General features: G+C 47.4%; 1 protein-coding gene across 1 annotated transcript; it reads left to right on the top strand.

Annotated features, from left to right (window-relative positions):
* The first annotated feature begins 4,637 nt into the window (after positions 1-4,637).
* LOC124697590 (pentatricopeptide repeat-containing protein At5g14080-like) lies at positions 4,638-8,626 on the top strand. The gene is made up of 3 exons (XM_047230158.1): positions 4,638-5,028; positions 7,770-8,090; positions 8,175-8,626. Exons 1-3 carry the CDS (start codon positions 4,638-4,640, stop codon positions 8,480-8,482), a joined length of 1,020 nt encoding a protein of 339 aa, XP_047086114.1. The 3' UTR covers positions 8,483-8,626.
* The last annotated feature ends 4,696 nt before the right edge of the window (positions 8,627-13,322 follow it).

The following is a 13,322-nucleotide window of genomic DNA, read 5'->3' as shown; positions in this document are numbered from 1 at the left end:
CTAGCAAACAGCAAAAGCCAATCATTTCATGTGTCATGACGTTGTTCCACACCGTCATTTTATGCAAGAAATGGTAGATGTTGCATATCATTTCATGTACCATCTCATCGTCGTGGCGGAATGGTAGGACTCTTGTGCATCTGGGCATTTCCTCGAATTAGGCTTTCGCCCCGCTATATTAATATAGCAACCACACGATACAACGAGCACGCTGGGGCCGCAGCACAACCAAGCCCAAAAGAAAAGACACAAAAAGAAAGAAAAGAGAAACAAATGCTGTCATCGGCAGCTCGACGGAAAAACGAAGACGAGTCGCCACCGTTGCGCCCTCCGGACATGTCCCACCATGCTCCTCGCACTCGGATCGCCCCCATACCAAGCAACACCTCCAACAAGGAAAGCGACGATGGCGCCGCTCGCTGCCCGGACAAGTCCTAGGGTTTCCCCGTACGCGGCGGGGGTGGTGAAGGAGGTACACCCGATGCCCTTCCAGGAAGGAAGGATGGCACCCGCAGGCGTCACCGCATCGGAGCCGAACGAGCCGGCAAGGATTTCTCCTAACCCCAACCACCACCACCCTGAACGATCCAAAGAGCCCACCCAACATGTCGCCCACCAGCATGCGCCACCACGGTCTTGACTACAACTTCGCCGTCTCACTGCGGACACCATCGCGAGGCCTAGAGAAGGGAGAGGGGCAGCGGGTAAGGGGCAGCAGCACCGCAGCCGCGCGGGAGGGCACTACCTCCACCGCCTTCGCGGTAGCCGACCGGACGTAGTAGCAGAGACACACCAGGCCGGAGCTGGCTCGGCCGGGCCCAAACCGGCCCGTGAAGTCTCTCGCCGCCGCGCCGCAAGCAGGCCGGCGGCGGTGCCGCCACCACCTAACCCCGCCGACGCACCTCCGCCACCTCCGGGGAACGACCACAGCACGCATAGGGCAGCCCGTCCAAGCCCGGATTGGGCCCAAACCGGTCCGGATCCGGGCCGAGACGACCTTGCCGGCCGCACGCCGGCGACCAGCCTGCCGCCTACCCGCACCACGCCGCCCCGTCGCCAAGGAGCAGCGCCATCGCCACCGAATCCACCCAGCCGCGCCGGACCAACGACCGCCGAAGAGCACCGCCGCAGGCGCCGAGCTCCGCGCCTCCTTGCCACGCGCGCGGGGAATGGCCGGCCGGCACCGCCGGCACCGCCCGAGCAACGCCCGGCGGCCCGCGCCGGCGGCGGCGGAGGGGAGGAGGAGGGGAGGGAGTTCGGGCGGCGGCGCTAGGGTTGGCTCCTCTCGCCCGCGCGGGGGGCGAGAGCGAGCCCGAAGCGTTTTTTCGCTGAAAATCCGCATCTGGGCATTTCTCCGTCACTGTTTTTTCACGAGCCATAACTTTGCATGCGAGCTCCATTCGAGGAAATTCCGGAGGCGTTGGAAAGCTCTCATGGTCGGGCATTATTATTTTCATGTGTAGTGTTTTTGACATGATTTATCATTTTGTACATTAAATGGTTGCTATTACCTATCATTTCATGTGTCATCTCACCGTCGCGGCGGTGTGGTAGGATTGTAGGTGTCCGAAAGTTTTTCAATCAATTTATTTTCCACGAGCTGCATCTTCTACATATGAGCTTCAATGAAGGCACATTATACAACTCGGAGGGAGTATGTTCTGGTGTTCTCTCGCCTATTTTTCAGGGATATGTAGCACACATGTTTAACATTTTGATGCATGATTTCCCCGCCCAACTTTTCGTCCTTGCTTTTGCCCACACAAATTTGGAGACATCATTTCCCGTCCGGGCATGTTTTTGTTCTTCGGTTGTTTCCACTCTCTGGGGTTTCCCGCCCAAATTTCCATAGGTGTGCCATTTTCCGAAATGTGATCTACGAGCTGCCAAAGCTAAAGCGCCACCAACACCAGGATCTCCCATCATCCGCTCATCTCCATCCACATGACCGAAGAGGGATGGCGGGGGGGGGGGGGGGGGGGGAGACCACCACCACCGTTATGTCGTTCGCCGTAGAGTCGCTCGAGCAGTCCACCTTCGGAGGCCGCCACCCGGCATCTGAGATCTTGCCCACCACGCACGATGCACCACAACGACAAGTCAAATGAAGGGGATAGGAGAGTTCTCCGCCAACCAACCAGCACTCTGGGCTAGGCGGAGTGGTGCATTCTGTGTTGTATGATTTTCGGCCGATTTTCCTTATAAAGTTATAATCTGTCCAAAAGAGACTTAGTCAATCAAAGGCATTGCCTAGGTTTCAAAAGTGATGCACCGTGCAATAACGTGACGGCCATGCACCACATGCATGGCATGCATACACGTGAGTACACGTGAGTGTTATTCCTTTAGAAATTAAATGTGCATGTAAAAATTTAACTGATTATCATTACATTTCAGAATACTAAAGTTAACATTCATATTGAGAAATATAGAACATAAGAATGAACTCTCATATACACTACATACAATAAAACTATGCATAAATGCTAACCCCCGACATCCACGTGAGATGCTCGGCTAGCATGCATATCAACATTCATTGAGGAGAAAACGGCCATGCAAACATAACAAAACAATTGTATTTAGTTATATTTATTAGACCACACTATATTTATTTGAATAGAGAAATATGCCTCTTGTTAATGATCTGAAACTAACCCCGCAATCATTTACCGAGTTATTTAGTGTGCAGCCACAACAAAAGGAAAAATTATGTGAAAACAATCGCATGATGGGTAAACATGATTTCTCCGCGCCACCAATGGACATGATGTTCTAGCTATCAGCGATCGCTTTGCAGGTGTAGTATTTTAGACACAATACCACGATAAAGTGTAACCATCATTTTATGCAAGAAATGGTAGTTGTTGCATATCATTTCATGTACCATCTCATAGTTGTGACGGAATGGTAGGATTCCTGTGCGTCTGGGCATTTGTCCGTCGATGTGTTTTCGCGAGCCATTACTTTTGAATGAGAGCTCCATTCGAGGCAATTCCGGGGGCGTTGGAAAGCTCTCGTTGCCAGGCATTATTGTTTTCATGTGTACTGTTGTTGACATGCTTTATCATTTTATACATTAAATGGTAGCTATTACCTATCATTTCATGTGTCATCTCACTGTCGTGGCGGTGTGGTAGGATTATAGGTGTCCGGAGGTTTTTCAATCAATTTATTTTCAATGGGCCGCATCTTCTGCATATGAGCTTCAATGAATGCAAATCCAGAGGCATTAGACAACTCGGGGGGAGTATGTTCTGGTGTTCTCCCACCTATTTTTTGGGGATATGTAGCGCACATGTTTGGCATTTGATGCATGATTTCCCGCCCAACTTTTCATCCTCGCTTTTGTCCACACAAATCTGGAGACATCATTTCCCGTTCCGGCATGTTTTTGTTCTTCGGTTGTTTCAAATATGTTTTTGACAAGATCTATAACACACCCACTCGCTGGGGTTTCCCGCCCAATTTTTCATCGGTGTGCCATTTTTCGAAATGCGATCTACGAGCTGCCAAAGCTGAAGCGCCACCAACACCTGGATCTCCCATCATCCGCTCCTCTCCATCCACATGACCGAAGAGGGAGGGAGAGATAGAGAGACCACCACCGCTATGTCGTTCTCCGAAGTCGCTCGAGCATTCCACCTTCCGAGGCTGCCACCCGGCATCTGAGATCTTGCCCACGATGCGCAATGCACCACAACTGCAAGTCAAACGAAGCGGATAGGAAAGTTCTCCGCCAACCAACCATCACTCTGGGCTAGGCGGTGTGCAACCCTGTGGGCCAATGTGATTGTTGGAGCGGCGGCTCCGTTGTTTTGCATTGAGGTGTTAGAGTGTCGGATTTGATTGCTCTGGCGATTTGGCCATCGACTTATGTGTGTGGATGTCTGAGCGGCCGCTCCGGATGTTCGTCTCCGCCGTGTTAAGTAGAGGTGTTTAGGTGTCAGCTTTGGTCGCTAGAGTGACTTGGTCGTCGACTCAAGTGGGGGCACGGCCTTGCCAAGGCCGGTGTGGTGCATTCTGTGTTTGTATGGTTTTCGGCCGGTTTTCCTTATAATATGTCCAAAAGAGACGTAATCAATCAAAGGCATTGCCTGGGTTTCAAAAGTGAACGCCATGCACCACATGGCATGCATACACGTGAGTACACTGTGAGTGTTATTCCTTTAGAAATTAAATGTGCATGGACAATTTTAACTGATTATCGTTACATTTTAGAATACTAACGTTAACATTCATATTGAGAAATTTAGAACATAAGAATGAACTCTCATATACACTACATACAATAAAACTATGCATAAATGATAAGAGCATCTCTAGCAGACCCCCCCATCGGACCCCCATCCGCATAATAACCGTTGTTTTCTGGGTCGGAGGGGGAAAAAGGGACGTTTCAGACACCGCATCGGACCCTCATACCAAAAAAAAAATCCGGGCTATCCCGTTTCGTGCCGCGGAAACCCCAAGTTCACGGGTTGGGAAGGCCGTGAAAGCGCAAACCCCATCTTCTCCCCCGCGTTGGCGCAAAGGAAGTTTCAGCTCGCCCCTTTCCCGCTACCGCATCACCTACCGCTCCCGATTCTGCCGCCCCCACTCCTCTCCGGCCACCGTAGCCGCGCACCCGCACCGACATGGACGCCATCAACCCGCTGCTACTCCCGGGCGAGACCGTGCCGCGCGGATCAGCTCCACCGACCGCATCTGGATCTAACGCCGCCACGGCAACCGCCACTGAGGGCCTCATGGTCGATACGCCTCCCGCTGTTGGTGCTCTCGGAAAGCGGAAGTGGTTGGGGCAGCACGTCGTCATCGTGCCTCCCGCTGCAGCTACCCCTCCCGCACTGGCTGCCCCTCCCGCGCCGGCCAAGCGGGCGAAGTGGTCGGGCAACAAGGCGCCAACGCCGGCAGAGAAGAAGGCGGCGCCGAAGAAGGCTGCGAAGAAGCCAGCTGCAGCCAAGATGGCGTCGCTGACTGCTTTGACTGCAACGATGGCGAAGGCGCCGCCAGTGTCGGCTGCTGCGCGTAAGGTGGTCGATGAAAGTCCCACCGTTGATGTATCTCAAGATCAAGAAACAAGGAGAGGCCGCATCATTGTCTCTCAAGATCGATGTTATGGTCAAATCCAAAGAGAATTTGGTGATGAAAATTTTGGAGGCCGAGAAGGAGATGATAGAGGCGAAGACCAAGGAGTAGGAGGCAAAATGGATCACGCTCCGGGAAGATACAAAGCGCAAGGCCGACATAGAGGAGAGGAGAGCATGCACCGAGGAGCACCGGGCCATGGCGGAGCTCATCGCGGTGGAGAATGCCACTATGATGATGAACCCGACCGGCATGGATGAGGCTAACCTTGAGTGGTGGAAGCTTACGAAGACGCACATCTTGGCGTGAAAGAGGGAAGCTGCACGCAGTGCGATGGCTGCCATGATGAATGTCGGAGGTGAAGACGCTAGGGCGAGTGGTGGCGGCCATGTCGATGCGCCGGCAACCGACGGTGACGCGTGATCACTTCCCTCCTTGATGATATGATGTTCGATCTTATTTTGGTGCCGTGTTTCATGTATGATTGAGTACTTTGAACAATCTATTTTGCATGATTGTTGCTGCATTGAGAATTAGCGGATGATTTGCACAAACCCTTTGTTTCTGGTTTTTGGTTGCAGGATGAAAAACGGCCGCACAGTACAGACATGCCAAACACGGCCCGCATAACAACATATTCGGGCGCGTATGGACCGCGCGGCCGATTTTCAGCCTGCAAAACGCGTTTGGGGTGGCCTGGATACGCCGATTAGGGGTTTGCGGTTTGGGGGGTCTGCTAGAGATGCTCTAACCCCCGGGATGCACGTGAGATGCTCGGCTAGCATGCATCAACATTCACTGAGGAGAAAACGGCCATGCAAACATAACAAAACAATTATATTTAGTTATATTTATTAGACCACACTATATTTATTTGAACAGAGAAATATGCCTCTCGTTAATAATCTGAAACTAATCCCGTAATCATTTACTCGCGTTATTTAGTGTGCAGCCACAACAAAAAGAAAAATTATGTGAAAAAAATCGCATGATAAGTAAACATGATTTCTCCGCGCCACCAGCGGACATGATGCTCTGGCTGTCAGCTATCGCTTTTCACGCGTAGTATTAGACACAATACCGAGATAAAGTGAAACCCTTTCTTTTCCCTGCCACCGCTTCGTCGTTGGTCCACTCGGAGCAGGAGCACATCTAGCATGTTGACGATGATAGATACTCGATGAATGACGACACCATGATGAGTCTGTGAGGCAGAGTATAGTTGTTATTAGGGTTTATGCCATAGTGTCATGTTTTGGTTCATCTCTTAAGACACTTTCATGCAGTGAGCCCATCATCGAGTAGAATGTGAAACAAACCAAGTTGTCCCGGCAGCACGGAGAGATATCTTTTGGTGGAGCTCGACCGTACTTCATGCAGACGTGCGTGCCGTCGAACACACTAGGGCGCAGCAGATGAGATGCACATAGGAGTGACAAATTGATATCCAGCTAGTGAGGTTTGGTTACCAAAGAAGAAAAATGAGAGGCGCTACATAGTGTACAACTGATATCTATCTAGAATGCTCACCGGACGTACTGTATGCCCGTGTATGTAGTACTAATAGAGCATGCAATTAATTATGTAGTACCGGTGAACATACACTGATGGCAAAACAGGCCACAAACAAGGCCTACATACGAGGAAGGTGCCAGCGCCGCCGAGCTCTGCCGCCTCGACCACGAGGAACCGCCTCGTTTGTGGTTTGCCGGCCCACCGCTCGAGGAGCCGTCGGTCCATTGTCTTAGTTCTCCACCGCCAGATAGGCATTGCCCGCGCCGCCATCCTCAGGAGGAGGGCTGGGAACTAGGGTTTGGGAGTCCACCACGCGGAGCGCCAAGACAGAATGAAGAAGTTATCATCGGAGATGCCCTTCAATTGTCGTGCACCCTTGTAAGCGGCAAGGAACCTGATGGAGGTGGGACCCGTGAGGGTGTGATGAGGTCATCGAAGGTGGAACTCCTTGTGGCCGACAACATCCTTGGTAGGCAAAGCGCCGTTTGGAGGTCATCAACGCGTATAAGTTTATCACAGATATAACCATATATATATATACGTGCAAGAATTTAACTGATTATCATTACAAAACAATAATATTTAGTTATATTTATAGACCGCGCTATATTTGTTTGCATCAAATGGTAGAGAGCAGTGAAATACCTCTCGTTAATAATCTAAAACCAATCCCTCAATCATTCTCAGCACACTTAACAATAAGCACACGTTTCTCAAAAAAAAAAACAATAAGCACACCATTTAGCGAGTTATTTTGTGTGCAGCTGCTAAAAAAAAAAGATGTTGCAATGTGAAATCAATTCGCATGTGAATAAACAGTCCACTAATGGCAAAACAGTCCACCAACCAGGCCTACAGAGTGACATCATTGGCTTGGGCCCAATAAGCTAGCCCAAATAAACTATGCAAACTGGCTGGACACAAGCTGTAGCATTGCATTGCAATGTTTAGTCCCACCTTGCTACTTTAGAGAGGTGGAGGCCAACTTATAAGGGGTGCTCTTCATTGTCTACTAGTTAGTAGTAGCACTAGATGAAGTGTGACTTAATAGCGCGTGCGCTCGCGTGAATATTCGCGACTTAAGACTTTGGACGCTTGGCCTGGTTGGTGGACTGTTTCGCGACTTAAGACTTAAGACATCCATACCGGGACAACATGGACAACAGATAATGACCTCCTTAGGCCTGCTAAGAAGTTGTGGGATGAGATGTTCACCAGTGGGTGTAGTCCAAATCTGCAGACCTACAATATACTTATAACAAAATTTGCAGAGATTGGTGAAACTGGAGAAGTCCAACAGCTGTTTGATCACATGCTCCAGAAGGGAGTGGCCCCAGATGGTGCAACATACACTTCAGTCATTACTATGCTGTGCCAAGAAAACAAATATGAACAGGCTGAGGAAATCTTTAACAAGTCTGTAGTGCAGGATCCCAAACTAGCTAGTTCAGTGTTAACTGTACTTATCCTTGCACTCTGTAAACAAGGTATTTCTTTCCCCGTAATAAGTTTCTCTTGCTGTTGTAGTTATTCAAGTATCTCCTTGTTAATAGTTGTCCAAATATTTTCAGGTAACTTGAAAGCAGCATTGAGTGTGATGTTCAGTGTTCCATCCAATATTGAGAGCTCAAATTCACATGTCATTTTGTTGAAGTTCCTAACAGATGCCGAGGAAATAGAAATGGCCCTTGAACACATAAAATGGATTAAGCGCTGCTGCAGCTCTACGTTTCAGGACATAATGAACGAACTAATGGCTTCTCTTTCGACTTCTGCTAGTCTTCAACCTGTCACAAAGTTAGTTCGTTATTTACATTCTCAGGGGCTTGTTGATGAAGTTCACCCATGGATGAAGTTGATAGACAATGCGTATGCTTGAATCACACTATGGACGGTAGTCTTATCATGATGTCATTTATCCATTTTGCACCAAGTAATCCAGAAGTGTATGGGATAATTGAATGTTAGGCTTCAGTCATCACATCAGAAGGCAAGAGCGATATTTTGATGTGATGCATTGAGTTCTCAGAATTTACCAACTAAAAAATGGCTGGAGATTTGTTACATGATCTGGTTGGTGCTGATGTGTTCCGATAACTGTACAAATATTAAGGTATGACTCTGTGATAATGTCTTCATCCTTAATTGTTGTAGATCATTACTAGTATCTCTATTCTTATGATTATGAAACTTCCGCAATTGTGTGTCATCATGTTCCATTTTTCAGCCACAGACATTGTTAAGACAATGAATCCAGTTTGTGCACCACACTATGGGGAAATGATTAACCTCAGCTCCAGTTTCTTCCGGTTGCAGGCTTTGGGCTGCTGTTGTATCTCTATGCTCCTATCGCGACATAAATCTGGTATTTATTGGTCTTATGCTTGGCTGATATGATGTGGCGATGATTCAGGATGCAATTGAGCGAGTGTAAAATTACATAAAATTACCATTATCCAAGGAGCAGGTCATAAAGGTGATTCTGCCTGTAAAGTGGGTATGCCAACGGCAGTGATGATGGATCAGAATGACTTATATGGCAGCATAGTGGACTCTCATGGGGACCAGGTCCGTGCTGTTACAGAAGATCATGGCAATTGCAAATCTTAATATTGGAATTTGCTGGAGGCAAATGAAGTTCTCTGAGGGATGAACCACTGCAGGTATCGTCTCTGGTTGGCATTTTCACAATGGCGTCCTACATGGCATCTAAGGTCCCTGCTGTGGATTCAGCTTGATTTACGTCGTGAAAACAAGGGCCTATGCTGCATTCCATTTCGTAATTGTTCGTCAAGTTTCTTTTGTTGGGCCATATATTCTCTGATTTGATTAATTTTGTTTTTCAACATTTTAGATGGCTCGGTAGATTGTTCATGATTTCATCCTTCTCATGTATCTTTATAGCGACAGAATAATAAGAAAGCAGGGTCAATAATTGTAATTTCTACTTACCCGGTACCCTTCTCGCATTACAAATAGCTAAAATTACAGAACATCAGAAAAGGGCAGTTATGTGATATTAAGATGAAGCATCTGAACCAAAACACAGTGCATTTGAGGTGCAGCTTATCCTTTGTTTTTACAGGTGCAATTTCCATCAGTTTCAGATGAACACAGTGATGTCTGACATATACTGCACACAACATATGCAAACTGGCAATGTATATATCTATCTAAAATCTAGTCGGAAAGAAATAGCAAATCTCCATGTATAGTTTGCATCTTCACCGCAGTGGTTGATATCAGGGAGAAACTGAACTCTTGATACGTCAGGAAGTAAGCATATAAGAAAGAAGTGATATAGACAACAAGGCAATTGCAACCGAACTCCTCACCATCCCGTCCTAGCTAGCCATGGGCGGCTAGTTTTCCGTTGCTAAGTTCATGCTCGAGGAGTTCTGCAAAGTTCACCTGAGATTTGGCCCAAGGATTCGGTGTCCTCATCATCCTAGGCAGTGGCAGTGTTGTCACCTGACGAGGTTGAAATGTCTGCAGCATCAGAAGACTCTCTGAACCTGCACTTGAGCATCCAGGTCCTCCAGCTTCACGACCATGTCGTCAGATGTGGTGGCGTTGCCACCTCATGAGGTTGAAGTGTCTGCAGCATCAGAAGAGCTCAGAACCTTCGCTTGAGCATCCAGGTCCTCCATATTCACCGTGTCGGAGGAGGTGGTAGCATTGGCACTTGATGAGCTCGTGCCATCACCGGAGGACGTCTCGGAGGAGCCTTTGCTGGACTGCGACGATTCACCTTGACTAAAAGAACCCGAAGAACCCGTGCTATAGACCAAGTAACAATTCTAACATCACTCTCTACTTCTTTTAAATACCTATTCTCAATAATGGCATTGAATTAATGAGTCCATTTAGGCAACCTCCTTTTTTTAATTACACTCACTACCTTTTCTAATTATACTGAAATCTCCACCAACAACAGAAGGGAAAACATTACTACTAAAACATGAACAAGTTCAATGAGGAAGTCTTGCTTATCCATAACATGAGCATGACCGTAAACATTGACAATATTAACCAAAGCATCCTTTTCAATCTTTTACTAGGATTCTAATATGAAGCTTCCCTATTTCAGAATCAATTATTTCATAAAAAATATTATGTACACCTACCAACAAACATACCAATTGAATGAGCTACCACTTAAACTATTAAGCAAGTCCATACTAGCATCTCTCAACTTAGTTTTTTGCAAGCGAATAAACCTTAGATTGTGATCATTAACAGCATTCACGAATAAAATCTTTTTTCTTGCTCCCCTAAACCCCTAGGATTCCAAAACATACCAGCCATAAAATGCAATACATCATTATTTTCCCTAAGTTACTACCTCTACCTCTTCCCCTCATAAAACCTCTACCTTTGATAACAGATCTACGTTTCCCTACTATACGAGCTAGACTTCTAACACAGGCATCCAACTCATGGTCATCATCATTTTTTTTTGAAAGCTCGGTCATCATCATTTAGTTGTTATTGCTCACCACTACTACAATAAAAAAAACATCATTAACATCATTTAAATCTAAAGAATCTACTTTACTTTTACCCATCTCAACAAACTCATCATTTCTTCAGTTTGTACCGTGTTGATGGCTCTATCCCTATTTCAGTTTTCCTGGCTTCTAGACTTCTAGTGCTCTGAAGGAGAACAGTCAGAAGCTTCTGCAAGAAACCAATGTTAGATGACCTTATCAGGGCGATTGACAGGCCGTCTCATAATGTTCCGCCACCTGAAGGTGGATTGTGTATGCAAGCAAGGAAGACGGATCAATAGTTGTTCTTGCTCACCAATAATGGTGTGCCATGTTAATTCAGAACCTTGAAAGTTTCAGACACATGTCAACGTGTATAAGAGAGTACATCGTTTCAGGTACGTGTCAACATATGTAGGAGGGTGCATTATCTCAAAACCATGTTCTGAGAATTAGGTTACAAGTTAACAATGCATTTGGTTGTCATTTTCGTCCGTCCGTTTGCTACTAGCCTGCGTTGGTGGTACTGTCGTCGGAGCAGCTGCAGCAGATTGTTCAACCATTAGCAGCAGCTTATTTCTTCCTGACCTCATCCGATGACAGTGCAACCCTCCCTTTTCTCCTGTACAACTCAAAATAGTCAGAATTTAGAATTTTCAGATTTTTATGATACAGTTTGGTTTTCAGAATGATGTTGACAAGCTGTTGCTATTTTAGTAGACATGTACATTACGATGTGTTTTAGTTAAGCTCTGTAATCTCGAATAAAAGGAGAAGAAGAAGGACAGAAAAGTTGTACGTTTACACAGCGCCAAAACCTCTCGTGTCTCTCTCTCTGATCATCTCCAATCATCTCCACTGTTGTGTGAGTTGAGCTCTGGGCTAACAAGTGGTATCAGAGTCTAGGGCTTTGTTTTCGTGATGGCACCAGGCGACACGACGTCAGGCAAGGACGACAACGGCAGCAAGTTGCTGCGCGCAAGGGTTTGGGACCCAACCGCAGCCGCCAAGGGGCGCGAGCTGGCGGTGGGGCGGCCATACGCGCCGGTCGTGGCGGGTCCTTCCAACGTCCCACCGCTGACTAGATCCAACTACGCGCAGTGGAGCCTCTTAATGGAGGTGATCCTGCAGGCACGCGGCCTGTGGGACGCCATCAAGGGCGTAGAGGATCTCAACGACGAGTACGAGTGCCGCAATGACTGGGGCGTCGTGGAGCTGATCTACAAATCAGTTCCATCGGAGCTGCTGCCGGTGTTGAGGAAGCACAAGACCACCCAAGCCACCTGGGAGGCGATCTGGAAGCTGCACGCTGGATCGGATAGGGTGCGCGACGCCAAGGCTCAGACCTTGCGATCGGAGTACGATCAGCTGCGACACAAACCTGGTGAGTCCATTGACGATCTGGCGATGCGACTGGCGGCCAGGCTCGGCGAACTCGGAGATCCGATCTCCGACAGGAAGGTGATGCAGAAGTGGCTCCAAATCATCCCTAAGCGCTACTCCCTCTCCATCGACAATCTGGTCGATCTAGACACCACGTCGATCGAGAAGATCGTCGGTCGGTTCAAGGCGGCGGAGGAACGGTACGAGCAGGACAACGAAGAAGAGGGCGGCACCAAGCTGCTCCTCACTGAGGAGGAGTGGCAGGTTGGATTCTGTATGCAAGCAAGGAACACGGGTCAGTAGTTGTTGTATGTAAATTCGGATGCAGAGCATTGGCGTGCCATGTTAATTCAGAACCTTGAAAGTTTCAGATACATGTCACGTGTATAAGAAAGTACATCGTTTGAGATACGTGTCAACATATGTAAAAGGGTGCATTATCTCAAGACCTTGTTCTGAGAATTAGACAACAAGTTAATTTTCAGAGAACAATGCATCTGGTTGTCATTTTTGTCTGTCCGGTTGCTACTAGCCTGTGGTAGTACAGTCGTCGGAGCAGCTGCAGCAGATCGATCAACCATTAGCAGCAGCTTATTTCTTCTTGACCTCACCCGATGGCAGTGCGACCCTCACTTTTCTCCTGTACAACTCAAAATAGTCAGATTTTTTTTTAGAATTTTCAGATTTTTATTTATGATACAGTTTAGTTTTCAAAATGATGTTGACAAGCTGTTGCTATTTTAATAGACATGTACTACATTGCAATGTGTCTTTTCAAACTCTAAAGTGTCAACTCCACATATTTACAACATAATTTGCAAATCAAATTACATAATGCCACTTAGT

This window comes from Lolium rigidum, chromosome 3, assembly GCF_022539505.1.
Source record: "Lolium rigidum isolate FL_2022 chromosome 3, APGP_CSIRO_Lrig_0.1, whole genome shotgun sequence".
Lineage (NCBI taxonomy): Eukaryota > Viridiplantae > Streptophyta > Magnoliopsida > Poales > Poaceae > Lolium > Lolium rigidum.
The sequence above is the reverse complement of the archived record's forward strand: the minus strand, read 5'-3'. Positions and strand labels throughout refer to the sequence as shown.

Excerpts from the sequence above, each read along its gene's own strand:
- LOC124697590 (XM_047230158.1), top strand. The coding sequence starts at position 4,638 with ATGGACGCCATCAACCCGCTGCTACTCCCGGGCGAGACCGTGCCGCGC. Across the intron at positions 5,029-7,769 it reads GCCAGTGTCGGCTGCTGCGC|ATAATGACCTCCTTAGGCCT; the intron begins GTAAGGTGGTCG and ends CATGGACAACAG. Across the intron at positions 8,091-8,174 it reads CCTTGCACTCTGTAAACAAG|GTAACTTGAAAGCAGCATTG; the intron begins GTATTTCTTTCC and ends AAATATTTTCAG.